We start from the raw sequence: 23775 nt of genomic DNA, 5'->3' as shown, positions 1-23775 counted from the left end.
CGCCGTTTTGGAAAGGAGAACAAAAAAACAACAGAGAGACATCGATGCACGGAAAAGATTCCACGTATTCCCATAGCGTGGCAGCACATTCCAAGCAAGAAATGATTGAAAAAAGCGCGCGTTTTAAACCAGCTGTACCGTGGGTGCGTCACTTTGCGAAGAAAAAAAAAAAAAGCAAAGAAAACTGAGAGACATCGGCACATGAAAAAAATTCCCTGCATTCCCAAAGCGTGGCAGCACATGCCAAGCAAGAGAAATGATCGAAAAAGGCATGCGTTTTAAACCAGCTGCACCGTGAACGCACTCGGATGGGCAAGCGATAGCCGATGCGCCACTTTTGGGAAACAAAAAAAAAAAAAATACCACGTACATATTCTCGAAGTGTGGTAGCACATGCCAAGCAAAAGAAATGATCGAAAAAGACGCGCGTTTTAAACATACAGGCTATGCCGTACATGTACGATGAAAACCCTCAAAGGATTAAACGTAAAAAATGATGAATCGATGTCAGGGTAATACATTCATTTAACCTTGAACTGGGGCTTCGTGGCAGCTGGGGCTACGTGGCAGTGCAGATTTTTTCTGTAACGGTGTATTCACGGCATAGCACTCCTCCACTGCAGTGAAAGCACCTTTACAGGGGGTTACATGCGGACTAATGCACACCTACCTATTCGTTCATTTCGAATACTTCGAAATTTCCAAAAATTTAAATTTCAATCGAAGCGAATTCGAATACCGTAATATTCATTGGAATATTCGAAGTGCTCGAATATTCGCACAAGCCTACTCAAGACGGTACACGTGTTCAGTGCGCTGAAGCGTTACATAAACCTTGCTCCCGTGGTGAAGCGTGTTGTCAACAAGGATTGTAACGTTCCTTTTCTCAGCAAAGTAGTTTATGTTCTATTGGTATAGACGATTGCATAGACGTTGCCAGCACTTGTATCTTCTGCACCATCGGTATGCGAATGCGTAGTTGCGTAGTTGAATAGATCGAAGTGCACCTGGCGTCTAGAACCTACTTTGGCGATCGCAACCCTGACATGAAGAAAGGCAGAAAACAAAACCAGGAGAGGCGGCAAAGGACAGAAGTTCATAAATATGCATTTAATGACACTGCAGGGTCATTTTAGGCCCAAAAATGTGCTGGCAACTTGCAAGGCCTGTTTTCTCAGAATGGATTTTTTTGCTAGTTGTGCTGAGGAAGGCGATATCTCAAGAACTACACTTCATATATTTGTGCCGTTTTTTTTTTTTATTCTGTTCCTGAATTACTTTGCCAGGTGTAATAAGCTTCTTTTTTTGAAAACTGGTGCAGTTAACTTACAGTAAACAATGAATTTTCGATGAATGTGGTCATTACTGGCTACATCAAATTCAAAGTCGTGCTAAAATTTTTGGAGGGGAAATTAGAAAAAAAGGGCTTATTAGTAGGGGGTGTGCGAATATTCGAAATTTCGAATATTTTTCGAATAGTGTTTGCTATTCGATTCGATTCGCACTGAAATTTTACTATTCGAACTTCCCAAAGACAAATGCAGTCAACGTCCAGTTGAAAGTGACCCCTTCAGATTTTCAATATGCTTCACCTCATTACACTCTCGTATTGCGGCAAAGCTGCCTTTCGAGCTCCGTTGCGGTCGAACTTAGCCAAGAGACGAAGTCCGATTGGAAGTGGTCCCTAGATTTTCAATATGCTTCACCTCATTACACACCCGTATTGCGGCAAAGCTGCCTTTCAAGGTCCGTTACGGTCTAACTTAGGGCCAAGAGACAGTCAATGTCCGTTTGGAAGTGGTCCCTAGATTTTCAATATGCTTCACCTCGTCACACCCCCGTATTGCGGCAAAGCTGCCTTTCAAGCTCCCCTACGGTCGCAAATGTATAAACTCAAGAAAACGCTGGTTCCAATATGGAGATGAAAGATGTGGCAGAGTTGGGGGCTCAATTAATGCTGTTTTGGACCTGAAATTTGGGCAGGAAGTCCGAAAAATCGGACACCGAAGCTTTTTAGCATCCAAAATATCAGATGTTCTTATATATCGACGTCTACGAGGCAGATTTGGAACTCCGGACTTGAAGGGAGCACGCCCTTGTCCGCCACATCAGTTGGGCTTCCACAGAAGTTGAAAGAGGAGGAGAGGCTGAGGAAATGACATGTTTGCCTATCACGTGTAAAGTGTTGTCGGCAACACTTTGGTTGCACCAAATCATGCACATAAATAGAATTCGGCCTCTACATTGCCTCATTCTTGATAAGACAACTATGAAACACCACCCCTCCAGTGCTTCATCAACCTAGCGAAAAGAAACACTTTCATGTTGCTATCTCATAAGAATATGCTTAGGAATCTTCTCTAACTGCAATTTCACTTCGAAGTATTCGAAAAATGTTTGAGAAATATTCGAAAATTATTCGAAAATATTCGATTCGATTCGCACTCAATCTTTATTATTCGAATTCGCTTCGCACCCAAAATTTTGCTATTTGCACAGCTCTACTTATTAGTGCTCTGGGATATCTATCAAGGGATGACCACAATGAATTTCAGCTTCCTACTATGTCTGGGATTTCTCAAGGCTCTTCCTCAGGCACACATGTGAACCACTCAGTTAGACCTCAATAGCGCTGGAACTAATTAACACAGCTTCATGAAACATTGCAGTTCCTTGAGTTTTTATGGTGCATGCAGACGACGGGCCAAACTGCCGCCCGCCGCGGGCGGCTGAGTCACGTGACGCCGGGGCCGCGAGGGGCCCGGCCGCTTGCGCCGTACACACGCGAGGACCAAAACGAGAGGGAGATGCATGGGCCAGGCTAATTCAAGCCTCTCGCCGCAGCTTGGTGGGCGACGCTGCGACAGTGACTTTCACATGCGGTGCGCGTGCCTCTCACACGCCTCAAGACCCCAGGCTCCGCTCAGCCGCTGTCTATTCGCGCAGTACACACAGAGCTGGCAGAAACAGAAAGCCTATTTTGCAAAAGAAGCAAACAAATAAAGCCAGGAATAATGGTACAAAAAAAATTGACAAACTAAGCAAACGAACAACATCAACAAATGCGTGTAAAAGCGGGCAGAGCACAGTGTGTGGCTTCCCAAGAGGTTGGTGGCGTCAGTCAAAGGGTTGGCGTGTGGTTAGTCGCTGACAGAGGTCACAATAGGGGGAGGGGAGAGCTGCAAAGGCTACGGAGCTAGACAAAAGAGGATAGGAAGCGCCGGAAAATTGGAAAAGGCACTGCCCACAGGCGAAAGTCGGGAGCGCTTCGCATGCGAACAAGAAAAAAAAAATGCCGTGACGGAAAGAAATGCACTGAGAACCGCGCGAGATGCGCGAAAGACCTAATTGATACCAGGTGACAACACGAAAGCTAAGAGGAAAGAACGTACCGCTACGGCAGTTCTCAGTTTGAACATGGAGGTTGCGCGAAAGAAATCCCTGGCGGCTATGGCTCTCGCGCTATCGGTTGAGGACGACGAGGATCTGCAGATATATTCGTTCAAAATTGTCGGGAACTGCTCCACCAATGGGAGAAAGTATAACGTAGCATCGTCGCTCCACGTAGCCATCTTTACACAAGCATGGCAAAACGAATACTGGGCCGCAAAAACGACGCGAATGATCCCGCGTGCTTGTTTTCAAACAGAAACACGTGTTCGAATAGCCGCCGGCGTGCCCAGCTGCCAAAAAAAGATGATTAAAACCCGGTTTTGTTGACACACCAACCCCGCGAGCGCGCAGGCCGCCGTCGAGGGCCGGTACGGGCGGCCCGTGAAAATGTTTTCGGGATTTCTCGCGCCCTCCCTCCCCGGGCCGCCCGCGGCCTCTCCCAACCGGAAGCGGAGGGTCACGTGACGGCGAGGCCGCGGGCGAAAAGAGCGGTTTGGCCCGTCGTCTGGATGCACCATTAATTAGGGGTGTGCGAATATTCAAAATTTCGAATATTTTTCGAATAGTGTTTGCTATTCGATTTGCACTGGAATTTTACTATTCGAACTTCCCAAAAACAAATACGGTCAACGTCCGATTGAAAGTGACCCCTTCAGATTTTTAATACGCTTCACCTCATTGCACTCGCATTGCGGCAAAGCTGCCTTTCAAGCTCCGTTACGGTCGAACTTTGCCAAGACACAGTCAACATCCGATTGGATGATGATGACAAACATTTTATTTATGTACAGGCAAAGCTCCTGTGGATTGCCTCGTAGGGGCCTTGCGGATGGTCGGGCCCTTAGTCCAGAACTTCGCGTCTCTAGACTTTCAATATGCTTCACCTCATCACACCCCCGCATTGTGGCAAAGCTGCCTTTCAAGCTCCGTTACGGTCGAACTTTGCAGACGGTCAACGTCCGATTGGAAGTCGTCCCTAGATTTTCAATATGCTCCCCATCACACCCCGGTATCGCGGCAAAGCTGCCTTTCAAGCTCTGTTACGGTCGAACTTTGCCAAGACACAGTCAACGTCCGATTGAAAGTGGTCCCTAGATTTTCAATATGCTTCACCTCATCACACCCCCGCTTTTGCGGCAAAGCTGCCTTTCAAGCTCCACTACGGTCGCAAATGTATTAATTCAAGAAAACGCTGGTTCCAACACAGAGGTGAAAGATGTGGGGGCTCAATTAATGCTGTTTTGGGCCTGAAATCTAGGCACGAAGTCCGAAATATCGGACGCCGAAGCTTTTTAGCATACAAAATTTCAGATGTTCTGGTATATCGATGTCTACGAGGCAGATTTGGAACTCCGGACTTGAAGGGAGCACGCCCTTGTCCGCCAAATTAGTTGGGCTTCCACAGAAGTTGAAAGAGGAGGAGAGGCTGAGGAAATGGCATCTTTGCCTATCACGTGTAAAGTGTTGTCGGCAACACTTTGGTTGCACCAAATCATGTACACAAATAAAATTCGGCCTCTACATTGCCTCATTCTTGATAAGACAACTATGAAACACCACCCCGCCAGTGCTTCATCAACCCAGCAAAAAAAAAAAAAAAAAAAAAAGAAAAAAAAAAACACTTGCATGTTGCTATCTCATAAGAATATGCTTAGGAATCTTGCCTTTTTTCCTGCAATTTCGCTTCGGAGTATTCGAAAAATATTCTAGAAATATTCGAGAAATATTCTAAAAATATTCGATTCGATTCGCACTCACACTTCAATATTCGAATTCACTTCGCACCCAAAATTTTTCTATTCGCACAGCTCTAGTTTTAATGTATTGAACACGCCCTGAAAGTTTCATCCAGATATCCTAAAAAATAAAAAAAAGTTGGTCTCCAATTTCTACCGTTTTCACACTGTGCACACGTGTCCCATTTTGCAGACACGATGACCACTGACACTTCACATGCCCTGCTTGTTTGTTCGAAATGCAAAAACCTAGTGCAAGGCGTTTTAAAGCAACCACATTCAAATTCATGCTACTATTACCCAATCAGCGAATGCATTTGAGCTGCAAGAATGACCCTAAATCGGGGAAGTCAATCGCACCTGTTGGTGACGCCCGTGACGATGTGGGCACCCATGCCGACGCATACGCCGAAGGATGTGTCGTCGCGCACTCGGCCCCCAATACGGTCCGAGGCCTCGAGCACCGTCACCTGCATGCCTAGCCGGTGCAGATGCCGCGCTGCCGATAGGCCAGCAGGGCCTGCACCCACAACCAGCACACGCTTCTGCACAGAAAAAGGCACCACCACAACACACAGCTTGTAAAAAGCCAACCACATTAACTTGCTCACACTGTCACCCAAGTGTCGCTATAACATAAAACTCTTTCATTCTTTATAATACGCTAATGCCACTCCTTGACTGGTCGGAATCTTCCGGGGTAATGCCTACTGTGTCATGCGATGCAACGAAAGCCACAAAAATGCCCTGTAGTAAATACAGTAGAGTCCACTTATAATGATACCGTTTATAGCAATATATCGGATGTATTGATGAACAACGATGGCAACGTCCACTTCTGTATGCTTTCTATGGTGAAATAAGCCGCTTACTACGATGCTCCAGTACCACGATATTGGATATAACAATTGAATCCAACTATAGCGCCGCGCCGACAGCATGCGTCGCGATGCACCTTGCACCCCATCCACCCGCTCATAAAACAAGTCGACTTCACCGCCTACGAGGAAGCGAGAGGAGGAGTTTTCCTTCCTAACTCCCCTCCCAAAGCCGCCTCTTTGGCCTCGCTCGGGCGCCCAGTCCCACCAATGTTGGCTCGCACTGCTCACTCGCCTGTTATGAGCACCACACTTTGACTGTTTTTCTCCACAACTGCCTCCATTTTTACGTTTTGCCGCAGACGGGACATCACGGCCGACGTCCCGAAGTCCCGTCAAGGGGTGCTGAAGTTATGGTCAGCGCTCAATGAAGATGCGTTGGGTCTGGACTTTTTTCATGCAGATGATATTGTGGGAATGCCCGAGTGAGTGCCTCAGTGATGAGGCGATTGTTGTGCGTATACGTGATGCGGACAGCGGTGAGAGCGACAACTCGAACGACGCGAGCCTACCCAGGTCTTTTTTTTTCGGCCTGCTTATAACAATTATCGATTACAGTATAACCTCCCTACAACGTATCTGTTTACAACAGACATTTTGATATTACACACCTATTTCCGGCATTATGCCGACCTCCGTATTTGTTCCATCGATCGAGCTTTGTTTACACAGATTCGGATATGATTGACTAAAATGTCAGGCCAGGAAGGTGGTCAGGACTCCTTTAGAGCGGACTTTTCTACCACGGACATACCAAATTCAATAACTTCAGACTTCAAACATTGCTTAGCATACTTTCGGGACGGGAACAGCGTGCCACAGATATCAACGTACCGATTTAAGAACGAAGGCCTCCGATCTCTGGCCTGTCAACGATCAGCTGTGCCTAGCTGTAGTGACAAAAATCACACCATCTCCCGCTAAAGGGGACCATGAGGCGATGCGAAGCAGTGTTTCGGCATGTAGAGCCCGCGTTTCAGAGGTGAAGTGGTGAGGGGGTGTGGTGAAGTGTAGTGACGCGTTGACGCGGTGGTGTTGTAATGTGGTGGCACCGTAGTGTTGTGAGACGTGTTCGGAGGCAACGGCAGCGACGACTAAGCAACAAAGGGAAGACGACGACGGCCGCGCGAAATATCACGTGTGAAAACCAGGCCCGCCAAACGAAGAGAAAGTTCGCGGGGAAAAGCATGGTAAAGGCCCTTGGGGAAGACCAATGAGAAGAGGGCACCTGCAAGAGGAGAAAAAAGAAGAAACGTTCGAAGACTGGTCGAGGCAGAAGGGTTGGAACAGTCTGGAGCGAGGATCACTGGTGTCGCGCGACTGCGAGTCGGGTTCAGGACCCGACGCAAGAAGTCCGACAAGGCCATGACGCTCCAGCTGCCCACGGTATACCCGGAGGTATACGGTCTCAAGGAGTCCCGGCAGTGACTGCTTCAGGTCACGTCCTTGGTGCTCGAGCTCGACTCCCGATCCAAACTGCCCGTGGAAGGGCAGAACCTCCTGTGTGGCTGTTCCCTGCCGGAAACGGGCCCGTGTGACACAAGTGGAGCCTAGGAGCAGCCACAGATCTGGCGAGAGCAAGCAGCCTACCACGTCTTCGGGCAAGCTCCGACGTGCTGGTCAGCGACGGTGACGTCGTCAGCATCGCCGCCTCATCAGACGCCTGCCTACCAAGCCATCGCCGCCCTCAACACCACCGGTGACATTTTATCTTTATGAGTGTTAGAGCGGGACGGTAGAAGACTCGTTTTAGGTTGTAATTAAGACAGATCTTCTAGTTTGTTATTTTTTCATTTTCATTCTCATTCCTACTTCAAGTTTCTTACTTTTCTTCTTTCCTGTTAACACGGCTTCGTCATTTCTTTTCTCTGAGCCTCCGTCTCAGAGTAACGACTTAGAATACCGTAAACCTGCATGACAGGGGGAAAGGGGGAATGGAGAGGTGGAAGGGGGAGGAGGGGAGGGGAAGGTGTGGAGAGGGGGAGGCGAGCGGGGGAAAGGGGAGGGGAGAGGAGGTTAGATGGGTGGGGAGAGGGAGTGGAGAGGGGGTGGGAAAGGGAAATGAGAGGGGAAAGGGGAGAGAGGGGAAGTGGAGAAGGTTTGCACATGCGCAGTAAGGGTGGTCACGCCGCACACCACCACCACCACCGGATTGAACTCCGCTATAAGATGCTTCACATCTAAAAAATCGGTGCGCAGCATGTTTGGTGTTGCGTTTTGGGACGCTGACGCATGAAATTGCTAGCTGCTGCCGCTGATTCTCTGTGTGGTCGCTGCATGGCGAGCTTGGCTGGGGGGTCCACTGCTGATTCGCGAAGTGCCCATCCGCGGTTCTGAGGAGCCAGTGGGCGATGAGATTCGTTGCTTGCGATGACGGACAATGCGGCTTCTTCGCTTTCGCATGTCCGCTAGCGCGATGTTCTTGCCCACAAAGTTCGGATTTGTCTCGTACATTGGCACCGTGAGCAGAGTTAGGCCTAGCCACGGCACCGAGTAGAAAGCTCGGTTGCGTTGTGCGTGGCCGCGGTGCTCGATGTTTCAAAGTACGTCAAGCTCGACTGTGAGTACAAACAGTTGTCCCGCGGTGGTCTTCGTGATAAGCTCCGAAGTGTCGATGAGAGAGAAGAACCTCTAACAGTGGGTCCAATGAGTCAACGCTATTACAGTCGCACGTCTGCGATCTTCGCGACGAGTGCTGCGCGCTATCGTAATCTGATGACTGAGCTTCCGTTTGCAGCTGCCAAACTAAAGCGTTCTAAATTAGTGTCGACCCGTGAACACAAGACGAGTGCGAACGCGTCACTAAGTAGCGCAATTTTTGACAGCCACGACCTCGCGACAAACAAGCAGCAGACGACGATCCCGAAGCGAGCATAACGGCAGAAGCAGCCAATCGGAGGCCTTGAACTTCAAACATGTGATTTTTGTACGCTTGTTACTAAATGGAAGAGCTAGCTGAAACGGAGAACTTGAACACGGAGAAATGCTCTTTACGACAAGCCCAAAATGGTGGTGCCAATATTGAAAACGCTTTTTTTTTTTGCTATTTCCGCAGTTTTCGCCTAGTCGGCAGACGCAACAAAAATTTTATAGCACTTCTGCGTATTTTTCAGTGAAGATATTTTGGAATCGGATAGAAAATGGGCTACAGAAACTGAAAATGCGGTTTTCCAAAAATCGCCTTTTTTTTGGTCCCCCATTAAAAATAAGACCACATTTGTGACTCGTAATTCTCGCCGGTTATAACAGACCCATTACGTGCTTCCATAAAAAACTGTAGTAACAGTACTTGGATTTTACATACTCCCTTTACAACAGACCAAAATCCTCTTCACTATGAAGGTCTGTCGTAATGAGGTTATACTGTATTCAATTCGAATTCGAAACTCGAATATTCGCACACCCCTAAGAAAAATACGTTGTCATCAGTCGTCTGTGCATTCTACTGTGAATGAATGTGGACAGAAGGACGTCCACCTCGAACAGCGCGTAAACACAAAATTTCTCGCCAAGCACAGCATTACTGTACTTCCCCATCCGCCATGCTCGCCTGACCTCTCCCCATGCAATTTCTTCCTGTTTCCTAGTGTGAAGAGAGCCCTCAAAGCTCGCTGGATGGAGAGCGTTGAGGCCACTCAAGACGGCACGACAAAGGAGCTGATAGCCATGCCAAAAGAAGCGTTTTCGAACTCTTTCTAAGACCTCAAGAAGCGTTGGAAGCTGTGTATAGACTGCAAGGGAGACTATTTCGAAGGGGTGCTTGTGGGGATTCGAGGCGCGCCCGAAGCCACTGCGCGGGCATTTCACCGTTCCGCAAATCCTTTCCCTCTCCCGTTCTCCCGCGACGGCAAGTGGCGTCATCTTACGCTACGCGTCGGCTCTCGTGGTGGCGCTGCCCGCGGTGTTGGAGCTGCAAGATTCGGCGACTGACGCACGTGCACGCCGGGACGAACTCTCTCTCTCCTCGGACGCCGCTGGGTAAGCACGTATTTCCTTCCGGTCCAACGTCCACTTTGGGAATCGCCGGATTGTAGCCTGCCTGGGTGCCTCGGCATCCTTGCAGGCGTGTTTACCTCAGTGTTAGCTCCGGTTCGTACGTGAAGCCAAAGAGCGGTGCCTAGTGCTCGTGCGCGGTCGTACCACGCCGAGCCGCACTTGCCGGAGGCCCACGCGTACGGAGATTGCCCTAGCTCTCGCGACCAGGCCCAGTGGTCATCGCGAGAGTGCGCAGCATAGCCGCGAGGGACCTTTTTCCCGAGCGGCGTGTCAAAGCTCGCCATTGCCAGCTGCGACGCGCTCGCGGCCCCCCTTAGTGTATCGTCCGCGCGGGAAGCCCTTTGCTTCCCCATGCCCCGGGAGCGGACGCTGTCTGTGTGTGTTGGGGTGCCGCAGAAGGCAAATAAAGTGTTTGTGTGTGTGTTATCTCGAACACTGTTTATGCCGCGCGGCACTCAACGCCTTTGCTAGCTGAGTGCGTGCGGAGCGGTGCGCTAAACATAAGCAGGCGACGGTAGACGTGGCCCTGTGGCTCGCTAAGCCTGAACCCGCGGTAGTCTTCAGCTCCGGTGAGCATCGAGGCTACCACATGCTGCACAAATGATTTCAATGTTAAGGGGAGATGCGAGTCTTAGAATAGTAAAAAATGGACAGAAAATCAGTTTTGAGAAAAACGCATTTTAGGCATGTTTGCACCCCTAAGCAACTGCCCTCAAAATATTATCGCCTATTTCGGCCGGGAAATGGGTTAAAACTTAGAGTAATACCTCGTTAACTCGAACTCGCATATCTCAAAAAATCGGCTAAGTCGAAGTTTTCCGCGGTACCGAACAATTTCCCATAGGTGCAATGTATTTATTGCCCTTTATCTCGAAGTATTTCCGTGCCCACTTTCGGTTATCTCGAAATCTCGACTGATAATGAAACCGAAACTTCGCCGCCGAACCGTTTCACAAAATACTAGCGGCAAAATGTCATACGTTTCACAAGGTTCGCGCGAGGCTGCCGCGTTTACGACGAAGTGGACACTGTTCCCGAAAGTAAAGTCGGAACCTAGCGGCATACTAACTTTGTCGAGCAACCCTGTGTCACGTCATGTGACGCTATAGACGTGCACATAAGCAGGCCCTGCAAAATAGCTCGGGTCGTACACATTTTGTTTACCGTCACAGATGCGATTTGAGCATTTTATTTACGCAAGGCACGTCGCGCGGATTTTTCATCGGCCGTGCGATGTGGTGAGGATAACGCCACCAAAGCAATGCAAGTCACTGATGCTGCAAAGAAAGGTAGCCCTAATCAAAGAAACGGATTCGAGGCTCGAAGTTTCCGGACGTCAAAACGGTGCTGAATGTGTGGCATCGTGCGAGAGGAGCCCCTTCCAGTCACATCGACAGATAAGGCCGATTCTCTGGACTTAGCGGTGGGCTAAACTGACCTAGCCTGCAACATCGGCTGGTTTGGCCATTTTCTTAAGGGGGGACGTGGCTTTCGGTACCAACTCTCTTATTTCTTCATGGATTTTGATGAAAATTGGCATACTTATTTGAAATGTTGTTTTAATGCTACTGTAGAAATTTCATGAATATATCTTTACAACTTTTCGATTTACAATATATTTCACCTTATGCTCTTGTTCCAAGTCTGACTCGCTTAAAAAATGCGATAGGAAACTCGTTCAAAGTGCTATGCATTCTAATATGTCTGATTGCGGGCGTGACATTCTTAGATTTTTTTTATTTGCAACAAAATTTTTTTTAGTTTTCATTTTTCATGAGGTGACTGCGCAACAGGCATCGAGGCTTTGTGCAACTCGTCAAATAGCTAATTATCAAAACGCCATACTGAAAAAGCAAGAATGTCACGCCCTGAACTGTGCTTCAAGGAATATAGAACAAAAAACGGAACTGAAATAGACCCAGCGGTCAGTGAGAAATCAGCGGAACAAGCGAAGCAGGAAGCAAGAAAAGTCGTTTTGAGAAAACGGCTTTTAAAGTTGTACCAACAATATTACTTCACCAAAAGGCACTGGGGTCGTACTCTTTTGAGTCCTTCGTAATGTGCACTTTCTTGAGTGCCCTGTCTTTAGTTTGAGGTGCCTTGCTTCTCTAAAACACAAGAAGATTGTGATCTTTAAGGTGTTTTATAAGGTTGGACCTCCTGCACATGTGGCCTTTCATCGGTTGTGCCTTTGTTTTCTTTCTTTTTTCTTAAAATCCTTTTCTGATATACAAAGAACATGTAGCATGAATTTTAAACGAAGTTATGAAGTGGTGTAATAGACATGACAAAAAACAAGATATTGTAATTCAGGTAGGTCATGTATGATGATGATTTGCCAGCTTTCTTGTATTCATGCTCTCATTAACATAATTAACAGCCTTGATTGCAATTGATCATTGAATCATTTTTATAGGATACTAAAAGCGGCTCTCATCATGGCAACCTATCACTTCCTCCTAAATAACAGGCAGTTATGGCCAAGACATTGGTGGAATAGGAATTCCTTAGCAGTTTATTCAAGATGCGAACTGGGCAGATATGAATTCATCTCCCTGTTTCACTCGTCAAGCTAATTTGTAAACCTCGCCTACGATGCGCTTCATCATTCACCCGGTCGCGGACACGGTTTTCTGCTAGGCTTTTATTTTTTCAGATGATTCATGAGTGCTTACGGCGATACCAAGCACGGCCCCAAGCGCGCCTAAATTGCATCACCAGTGCTTTATTTCACCTCTAAGTGCTCGGCCGCATAGTCCGGGAAGTCGGCATGCGATGTGCTGCAAGCCGGTGGCATGATGCGAGCTTCGCGTCCGGGCCTTCAGGTGTCGCCCCCATCGAAACAACGACAGCGCACCGCCGGCAGCAGTAATCGAAATGCCATCTAAGCCTTTTTTTCGCCGATTTTATTTGTAAGACTTCAGGTCAATATGCACAAAAAACCGTTTCTGATTAAATGTTATGCTGTCAGAAGCGTGTACAGCGCGGAGGCTAAAAAGATTTGAAAGTGACGCACTTTTGTGGCAGCGCAAACCAGAAAACAAACAGTCACGCCGCACTGGTGGCCGTGAAAGGGACGCGGATGTGTTCATATCAGTTACAGACAGTTTGCTGAATACTGTGAACGAAGTGGTGCGACATCTTGAGCAGCAGAAGTGCAGGGACTTTAGCGGTATACCTTTCTTATACCAGCGAAGGCTTCGTGCAGTTGGATCTATTTATCATCCAACCCTGGACAGCTACTGTGCTCCGGACATCTGTGGTGGGGCTATGCGTAGTACGTACTACCTTCTTTGCATATAAACGCTTATGCATACATGTTATTCGCTGGTCTACATGCGTTGGTCTACAACATCTGGTCGATGGTCTACAACATCTGCATCGATGGTCTACAACATCGATGCAGTCGCAATAAAATAATTTATTGCAGCAAGTTTGTGTGATCAGCGTTGTCATTTCGCTCGGCCTGTATGCGGCAGCACTGCCCTACTAAAGTAAGTATGCAAGATACTTGTGAGTACCAAATGAGTAATTGACTACAGTGTACATTATGGAAACGAGAAAAATTCAGGTAGGGTGGAGAGGGGGCTGCCGGAGCGAGCGGGGGACAGCGGCGGTGCAAAAGCAGACGACGATGGCGTCGTCTGCTATGCGGAACGCCAGCCGCCATATCAAAGTGCCCTTGTGCGTTTCAAACATATTTCATTTTATACAAAGCTATAAAATCTACAAACAATATTCGTAGTTCTTAAAACTAAATTGCATGTGAAAAATGATAAAAGCTCTTTCTGTTGAGAGCAAGATAACATTTTTAATTGTTTTTGCAGCTACCGTTAGAATCCAGGCGGCGCTACCATCGTGTCTAAATTTTCGTCCCCATTGGCTCTATGGACATGTCACTCGCTTGATGTGCTGGGTGGCGGCATTCGGTGACGATGCGCAATATGCCTAGGTGCGGGCGACGAAAAAGAGGCGCGCAACGTGTTTGGCCTCGCATTGCGGGACGCCGACGCGCGCCCGCTGCGCGACGAGCTTGGCCGTGGGGTCCGCTGCCGATGCGTAAAATGACCATCCGCTGTACCGAGAAGCCGGCGGGGGAAGCGCTTCGTTCCTTGCGAAGAAGCACACTGCCGTGAATCCGCTAACGCGTTGCTCTTGCCCGCAAAGTTCGAGGTTCGTCTCGCGTGCCGACGCCGTGAGCGGAGTTAGGCCTAGTGACGACTCCGAGCAGTAGACACGCCGGCCGCGGTGCTCGATGTTTCAAAGTACGTAATGCGTGGTCGCGAGTACAAAGAGTCGTCGTGAGATCATCTTCGTCACGACGTCCGAAGTGCGCATAAGCACAACCTCCAACCACGGATCCGACGAGTCATCGCTAGAAAGTCGGTCCGAGACGCGCGTTTGCGATGTTCGCTACGAGTGCGGCGCGCCATCGTAATCCCACCGAGCTTCCGCTAGTAGCTCCAGACTAAAACGTAGTTCTTGTTCAAAGTTATCGTCGAGCCGTGAACACAGAGCGATTGCGAACACGCAACAAAGTAGCGCGACTTTCGAAAGCCGTGAGCTCGAGACGCACGAGCTGCAGACGATGATCTCCCGGAGCGAGCATCGGACCAATGGCGAGGCACGCTGGGGCAACATGGCAGAGGCGGCCAATCGGAGGGCTCGAAACGACCTTCGAACATTTGCTTTTTGTGCGCTTGTTTTCGAAGGGAGGAGCCAGCTGCGGCGGGGAATTTGAAGACGGAGAAATGCGCTTTCCGATGAGCCCAAGATATCGGCGCCCGGTGGCGTCATTGCGGAGCTATGATTTTTTGAAAATCAGTGTTTTTTTGCGATTTCCCCAATAATTTTCGCCACCTCGGCAGGCGCAACAATTTTTTATAGCACTTCTACGCGGTTTTCGGTGAAGATACTTTGGAATCGGATATAAAAAGGGCTGCAGAAACTGAAAATGTGATTTTCAAAAAATAGATTTTTTTGCCATTTTTCGCGATACGAAAGCCGCGTCCCTCCTTAAGCCAAACAACGTGGTGTGACGCACAGTGATCGCGGCAGCGTCGACGCAGCTACTCGAGGGGTGACGACATCCGCCGAAACAAGAAACATGCTTCGCTTCATGCGAAATAAATTTGAGTGCAGCGGTGCGGATGATCGGCACATGCGATGTGTTAAGCAACTCGAGAAAGCTTTGCTAGGTGCAAGTGTTACTTAGAGGCAGACCAGCCTTAGTCGGTCTCTCTGCACTAAATAAAAAGGCAGTGCCGAAAAACACAGCTGGTTAATAGCGCTGGTATGTCATTATTTTTCTTCAAAACCTTTACAAAGAGCCAGTTTGGCGCTCCTGTTAAGAAACTGGTCAGTAGGGATAACGTTTCTAGATAGAACTGAACTTCTCAATGGAACTTGTCAATTATCGCGAAATTTTTTCTGGTTTTTACTACTTCGAGTTAACGAGGTATTACTGTATTTTTAAGACGCCACGGGAGCCGCAAAATGCATCTCAACAGGCAAAATTTGTTCAAACTTCCCGCGCGCGCCGCAGGCGCAGCAGCTGGCTGATCACCGCCATCTTTGGCTTGTTTTGAAGCTGTTTTCTTTGTGTACATTTTGCGGCGTTTCAAAATGGCGTCGCTGCAACAGAACGGCCGCTATCGGCGCTTTTCCGAAGGATGATTGTAGAACGCTCATTGGCCAGAGCACGCGCGCGCAAGGCGAGCCACTTCTCTCGTGTTTCCCATTGGCTGGCGCAATCCGAGGCCGCCATTTTGTTTTTGTATTTTTGTTCTGCGCTCACGGCTGCCGTGTTGCTGGTGTCGTGTGCTCGTGTGTTGTTACAAGTGTCATCTTCCTCTGCTTACGCTCGCGTTCGTGTGGCCCGCCGACACACAGTTACCTTATTTTGTGCTGGCACATCCGAAGATTCTTGTGTAAAGAAGATGCGCCAAGCGTACGAGGGCGCGATGCCGAAACTACTTGTCGCTACCGGTGCGTCGAGTACGAGAACCGCACGGTTCCCCTTGGTCAAGCTGGAGCCATCGGATCATTAGGCAACGCTTCAGTGGCATTCGAAACCGCGTTCGTATGGCATACTATGCGGGACTGCCGAGTGCGCGGGAAATACGGCGACGGGAGAAGTGCTTGGCATCGCAGCGCGCAAAGAAGCAGCGGAAGTTCAAGCCGTTGGATGTTGGTGAACGGCGGCAAGGAAAATGGCACAGAATTTATCCGCGTGGACTTATCCGTGATAAAAACGTTCTTTGGGCTTGTGCTTCGTTCCGAGTTTGGCTCAAGCAGTGACCTTTTTCAAGGCAGAGGGTATAGGCTGCTTTCAAAGCCTGTGCTTCATTATCATAGGTGCGACTCGCGCGAGAAGCGTTTCTCGTAGAAGGTAGCTGGTGATAGTGGTGCAAAGATAATTAATGTAATTTGAAGTGAAATGCATTAAATTAGGGCCACCAATACTGTCGACAAGGGTGCAACGGTAGTCGCTTCAACCACGACCTGACAGAGAAACACCGGAATTGCAGAGACACCGTGTTACACTTTGGGAAATTGATTTGTGCTCCACAGCCTTCAGAAGGTTAAAAACTGACATTGGAAGTTGCAAAAGAAGCACTTATACAGTAGTGACACCAAGCACAGGCTTTCAAAATGACACAAACCAGCAGGGAACCCTGAGTACAGCCCTTGCCTGCTGTTGAGCAAAGTGCTATTGCTGGACAATAATAACTGATTTTTGGTTTAATAAATAACCCACATGCTTTTTAGACTTAATCTCTCTGTCTATTTTATTTGCCTGTTGCAAATCCACATTCATAGACAAATTTTGTATTTGTTTAGCTTGCAAGGAATCGGTACAGGCCTATGAATTGCTAAAGGTGGAGTTTATCACTCTGGTACTGGGTGCACTATGTGGCTTTACAAGAAGATTTTGCCAGTACATTGGCAGGTCACGGTCACATATTTGGTATGGCTGTTCTCGTGAAGAAGAAACCTATCAAATGATATAACCACTAGTGCTGTGGCTGCACTTCCACAAAAGTTACAGTTGTCTAAAACTTCAAATGCGTTTTTCTCAGTTTGATATTTTTGCTCAACGCACTCAGCCTTACGGGGTTTTTTTCAATGTTGTTGCCGAGTAAAAATCACAAATTTGGTATCATTTTACTCGTACTGAAACGATCTGGGGGGTGATGCTATTCGCATTACTCTAGCACCATTTTACAAATTTTAATTATAGATACTAATGAGAGTGAATCAGAAAAAATAACCACCAATGAGTGTTCATCTGTTTTCTGACCTTCACAGTGCTCTCAAGTGAATAAAAATAGCATCACCCCCTACAGCATGATCTGGGCATTCGGCCCATGCACTTACATATTGGTTTTAGTACGTAGAAATTGCCTAAAAGCCCCGTAAGAAGCAGGCACTAGTTATTTTTTCGAACCTCGAGATCTTTTGAACTAGTGCAGTTATTAAAAACTAGTAATAGATTTGAAATCAGCATAAAAAACTGGTCAAGACAGTGAAGTTTGGTTCATATTGACTCAAAAATAAAGAAAGAATTTTAGGACCCACGTCCCCCCTTAAACACATTTTTTTTCATGGATTCAGTCTCGGAACTTTAGGGACGAAGGTTGCACTTGCAGCACATCTGTTTTAGCTCACCTGCCGAGAAGACAGCGGCAGTGGCGGAGAGCTACGTGGCGAGGGCAGTGTGCCGTGGTTGATGAGACCTCGAGCGGTGAAGAACCGGAGAATCCTGTGCGCCTCCAACAGGCACCGGATGCGTGCTAGGCCTCGACACAGAAGGTGCCGCGACACCCACGCCAGGTCCAGCCACTCTTGGGGCCGCAGGGCCCACAGCGCCAGCACCACGTTGCGCACACCTAGGTACATCACCTGCGGTGACAAGCAGTGTATCACTGATGAGGAATCCGCTTAACGCGGGGTAACTGGTACACACTGTCTCTAAAGATGGTTTATGAAGTGCCTGCGTACACTTCTTGTGTCCACATATGCATATCCAACTGCAGGAAGAAAAAGGGAGCCTCAAGCCAATTATGCTGCACTGGAAAGAGTGATGCAATTTCTTCGCAAAGGATTACTGGGGGTGCTGGTACAAAAGATACACATTTCCATAGCAACCACACCCATGAAGCATTCACATCTCCGAGCTTCTGGAAAATAAGAAAACAGTTTGTTGCTCTAGGCTCTTCTCACAGCACATTCTATTCACAGCAACTGCTCTGCTTCCAGCATGATGTATGAGCCTGAAAATTGTACTTTGAGTCTGTGAGGCGTGAGTGCAAGCATATGCAAGCCAGTGGGCAACACAGGCACTCTACCATACAATCTCAGCACAAGCCTCAGCTGCCTTCGCCAATGGACTACGGAAAAACACCTGTGCTTCATCGGTGCTTTTGCAGATGTTTTGTAGGTTTCATTTCGATGTGCATCAGTGGCACAGCGCTGCCAGCTCATTGTGCACAAGTTCGATGAATGCACTGATATGCTCCAGTGAGTTCAGTGGAGAAGAGCCAGGGCCTCTTCTAATGTTTCGCTTTCCTCCGATTCCAAGCAAGGAAAATCTCACATCCCATCCCTCTACTTTAGAGCTATGTGTGGGTGCTCGCCTGTTCTCGTGCGTACTCCGGGAAGGCATCCATCTCGTAGGTCTCCATTATGTCCGGGTGGAAGCACAATGCCTTGCCCTGCTCTCCAGGCCGGTAGAAAGGTTGCAGAAGCTGCGCCAGCTGCCCTGCAAAATGCACGCAACATCACACACAGGGGTCAATGCCATGTGCTGTTGCATCTCTAATGTGAGACAGGCAATCCTGTACCTGCCATACAGTGAACTTTAAAAATTCTGACAAGTGCTGCGGACTTAACACCCAAAGAAAGAATAGGCGGATAGCACTTTATTTAACACTTCCTGTCCGTGGGAAAATAGGCCATTTTCGGGTACTCTAGTAAACAATCTTTCTACTACCACAAAAAATTATCGATACTATAATATATGGTACGAATTTGTAGAACAAAGAATGCGCTTTCTAATGGTATTAAATTTAATGCAAATCTTTAATAGGAAAACTATTAACAAAAAGGAGAACACTCTGTAAATACACAATACTGCTTTGCACCAAGTGAACACAAAAAAATTTCGAACTATATATTTTGACCAAAAATGCTACATCCGATATTCCTGCAATTACTGTAGACTCTCAGTAAACGTAAATCTCTTAAATGGAATTGCTGCTTAAATGGAACAACTGTCTGATATTATTGATTTCGTACCTGAATTCCGCACCCCTGTTCGTCTCTCAGTAAATGGAACTCCTGTTAAATGCAACACATTTTCCTGGTCCCTTCGGGCTCCGTTTAATGAGTCTACTGTATAAGCACTCTAGTTGTAGCTGTTATTTAGGTACAAAAGAAAAGGTTACCCCATGACTATAGTGCCAATGCGCAAAGCAGTTACGTGATGCGGTGAAGCACAGGTTTGCATAGTATGTCTTGCAGAAAACCTTAATTTTCTGTTCTATTTTTGGCTCAAGAGTATGTATCAATGCATATTCATTAGTTGTGTTTCATACCTCGGCGATTATTTCTCAGCTAAAGAACAGTACAAAGAAATCGACGGGTCAGACGAAACGCCACACGGCGCTACGGAGCGCAATGGCGAAGTCCACTGCGGATCACCGTCTTGCACTAAACTCAACTGTTTGAGAAGCCGCCTGCAAGTGGTCCCACCCAAACGGTGTTGATACCCTGCAGATAAAGAGCTGTGACCTTTAGACCACGTCGGATATCTTTAGAACGGAGTGCGGCAATGATGACTCAGTTCAGAGATAAAAAACTAGTTGGTGGATACTTGTTGATGTTCTATGACTGTCTAACAAACGTTCGCTGTCTGTGCTGAAGTCCAATGGGTCAAAATCATCTTCTGAGTCTTCACTCTTGCCGTCATCAAAAAATTATGAATCACACTCGTTCGAATCCACCGAAATTCGCTGTTTCTGAGAGGCAGATGCGCCCGATGTCAACACCATCTTTGAAGCTACGAGCGTTCCGATTCTCTCAACTTAAAAGGCACTTCAAAACTCCTCTGTGGCGGAAAAGGTAAATGAAAAAGCGAAACTAGAAAAATAGTTCCTGTTTTATACAATGGATAACGTTAGCTGTTCGTAAGCGCTCCCAGTGTGGCAAAATTTGAAGTCGAAAACCCTCGACAGTGGGCTATCGATGGCTATAGGCGTGGTCAGGAAACTGTTAAGACGGGATGTGGCAATGAAATGTTATTTATGGGGATAAATTGATGACATTTTGCACACAGATGTAATCTGTTATGCTCATTGATAAATTAAATTGGTTTTGAGCTATCCATTATAATTTTTGAATTACTACACTTTACTCATCTCAAAATTGGTGAATTAGAAGTTCGTCAACATTTTTGCATACAATACACACATTCAAAAAGGGCCGCTGCGTGTCATAAAGGTACTAATTTATTTTCCAAATGGCCAAATCAGCATTTCCAAAAGAACTACTGACAGAACTGATACACATCGTCTTGCTAACAACTTTTGCAAAAATACAACTATTGAAATTTGTATGATGACCAGATAAATATAAACAGCTTTAGAGCATTCACCAATGTTTCAGAATCTAAGTGTGAAAATCAGTGCGATTTCATGTCCTATAGTTACGAAACGGCACTTTCACCAAAAATGAAAGCAGAGAAAATGGGGCTCGAAGTTTTATTTCCTAGAAATAGTTAAACATTTACTTTAAGCATCTAAAAACCCACCTAGGGTGTAGTCTTTTCCCTCTGAGGACACATTTTCTTTAGATCTTGATTCACTTTTAAGCTTCTTTGGAGCAGTTTTGTGCAGTGTGGTTGCCTTTTTGCGTGCATTCTTTATTAACAGCACGCTGCAGTGAACAAATTCCTGGAATTTATTGCCGTTGTAGAGAAATTTCTTGCAGTGCTTTTCTGCAGCCAGCGTTGAAACAGCAAAGTGAATCTGCCACAGCACTTTCGACACTCACGAGGGAGGCAAACTGGCTTTCTGACTGGGTCAACCAAATCACATTTATGAGTGACTCATGGCGTTCTAAGATTTGACCTACTGGCATCTTTTCAGGAGTTCTCTTGGTGAAAGGCATTTTCATATAGGCAGGAGCGCTGCCCAAATACGTGCAGGTGCTGGTTCCCCTGAGGCTGCTAAAGAACTGAACTTGCATCAAGAGTTCACTCCAGTGCTTGTGGTGTGGCTCATCATCAGTCGACGTTATACGGCAAAAAGTAGCCATGATGGCATTTTTCATGGCAGGCCCATCATTTAGAGTTGTTTTTGATGGCCCGCCCATAATAATTTGCAACTTTCTTAATTAAGCCATGTGTCAGGCAGCCTCTTCCAATCATGCATGACTCACAGTCCTTGCTCTATTTTCTTTACACGGCCGCACAAAGCTGTGCCCATTCTTTTTTTCACATGGTTTACACATTCTTGCTTTTGTATGGGTATGAAACCATGCACATTATCCTCACTGAGGGCATATACGTACGAATGTGCCCATCACAAGACATTTGCATAGAAGAGATGACGTTTCTTAAGCGACCGTTGGGACGTGGTTTTTGCTCCAAATGTTTCCACCTGCTCTGCATATGCCTGTTTTTTTTTGTTTTTTTTTGGCACCGTGGTTCGTGTTTTTCACATCACTCCAAGTAACCGCTGTCTTAAGGGCCCACAGCACAGCCATAGCAGTAGTTGGAGAGGACACAGTGGTCCAAGACAAGGCCAGAATAACACCGATGGGGCTTGTGTGGCCCTTTGTCATCATGAATGATGTCTCTAGTACATTCCCTGGGGCACATCTAAAGATCTGATGCAGCTTCTCTGCACCTTCAGCCTCTATTGTAGCTGCTGATGCAGTGGCAGGGTGACTACGCGTGGGGCTTACGATACAGTCCTCTATGTGAAACGTCAATGTGGGAAATTTATCGTTCAGGGCAGCCTGAGTTTTGCCAATAGACTAGCTTTCATTGCACAAATGTTCATTTCACAAGGGTTTATCTACTGAGGACCGGCACATCTTGGAGAGGACCACCCTTCACTTATTGAACCAAAGTGGTCACACAACAGTTCCATTTTATTCTTGTTGTTAGCCCGAGACAGTGTCCAGTTCCAAACCGAAATGGGACCTTCCTGCACTAATTGCAGTTAAATTTACACAGCTGCTTGTTCAGCATCAAGTTGTTTGCGAAAAAAAAAAAAAAAAAAAAAAGATGCCTCAGGAACCACGGTGTCGTCACTTTCGTCATTGTTCAAAAGCTGAAATTTCCGCTTTATTGCCAGATTACCTGATAGACCACTGAAAACGTTTGCTCACATCTCCTCTTGCCACACAATCTCTTCATTGGGGAGCGAAATTTGCCGTTGAATATTTGACACGTAAACATTGCAGTTGGCAATGTCACGTTGCCAATGCGGGTTACGACTGCGCGCCGACACGTTGAAAACAATGAATGTGGGCGCACTGTCAATGCAATATGAACTGTCAACATGGCCCATGATGGCGTTGTAACATCACATAAAGATATGCTGTCCCAATCCTCCACAAGCGCCGGTCTTGCCTATTCTGTGTACAGCTTTCACCCTTTATTCCATGTCTTTTGTCATTTTCCGTATGTGTGGACCGTTCAAAATTTGAATCCTCTGGGGCTCAGCACGGAACACACATGCACTCAACTACTGTAATCAATATGAAATGAACAAAACGTACAACTTGCTGCTCCAATGCGCTTGAAAGGGGCTGTTCAAATTTACGACAGCGAATAGAAGCACGACATGTACCCACACACGTGACTACCGTGACTAATCGCAATGCCACTTTTGCCCTTTTTCACTCACTTTTGCTGGTTTTGCTTTCCATTGAAGAAATACGGTGCTGTGGCTATCATGAGCTCAGATTTCTCATCTTTATGATGATACCAAGGTGGCGGTGCTGTACTGAGGGAAAGCTGTGGAATTTGCATCACAGCAGCACCTTCTGAAGCCAAATTTTCTCGTGGCTCTTGATGACAACATACTAGGCTTATGCGAATATTCGAGCACTTCGAATATTCGAACGAATAGTACAATATTCGAATTCGCTTTGATTCGAATTTAAATTATTGGAAATTTTGAAGTATTCAAAATGAACGAATAGGTGTATTAGTCTGCATGTAACCCCCTGTAAAGGTGGTTTCACTGCAGCGGAGGGGTGCTGTACCGTGAATGCACCTTTCTAGGCAAAATTCACATTGCCGCAAAGCCCTACTTCAAGGTTAAATGAACATATTACCCTCACATCACTTCATAATTTTTTTACGTTTAAAGGCTTGTTATACTGGCTCATATGCTCTAAGTATAGTAAATTTTAAAATGTAACATATTTTACAGGTCATCGCTTGCATTCTACCGAAAGTCAAATGCTGCTGCTATTCAAAGTTTCTTCCACTTCCCTTGAACCAAAAAGAATGACATTTGCACATGCCTTGTTTCAATTTTTAAAAAAATTTGTGCAGGTTAGTTGGTTGAAGACAAATATGCGAATTTTTCTTTATAATATGCGATATATACTATTCGTATTTGATTTGAAATTATTCGACCAAATCACTATTCACTTCGGACCTAAAATTTACTATTCGCACAAGCTTACAACATACTAATCAAGCACTGCTTCCTTGATTTGTACCACGTATTTCAATATATTTCATGAGT

At 46.7% G+C, this 23775-nt stretch overlaps 1 protein-coding gene across 1 annotated transcript in view; it reads right to left on the bottom strand.

Annotated features, from left to right (window-relative positions):
* Positions 1–23775, bottom strand: part of LOC119383890 (lysine-specific histone demethylase 1B) — a 121284-nt gene that overhangs the window by 49488 nt on the left and 48021 nt on the right. The window contains exons 8-10 of the mRNA XM_037652161.2: positions 18643–18767; positions 17675–17908; positions 5490–5674 (exon numbers count right to left, since the gene is read on the bottom strand). Coding sequence (XP_037508089.1) covers positions 5490–5674; positions 17675–17908; positions 18643–18767 — 544 coding nt within the window. The remainder of the gene's footprint in view (positions 1–5489; positions 5675–17674; positions 17909–18642; positions 18768–23775) is intronic.

The sequence above is a fragment of the Rhipicephalus sanguineus genome, chromosome 2 (assembly GCF_013339695.2).
Source record: "Rhipicephalus sanguineus isolate Rsan-2018 chromosome 2, BIME_Rsan_1.4, whole genome shotgun sequence".
In the NCBI taxonomy this organism is placed as follows: domain Eukaryota; kingdom Metazoa; phylum Arthropoda; class Arachnida; order Ixodida; family Ixodidae; genus Rhipicephalus; species Rhipicephalus sanguineus.
The sequence above is the reverse complement of the archived record's forward strand: the minus strand, read 5'-3'. Positions and strand labels throughout refer to the sequence as shown.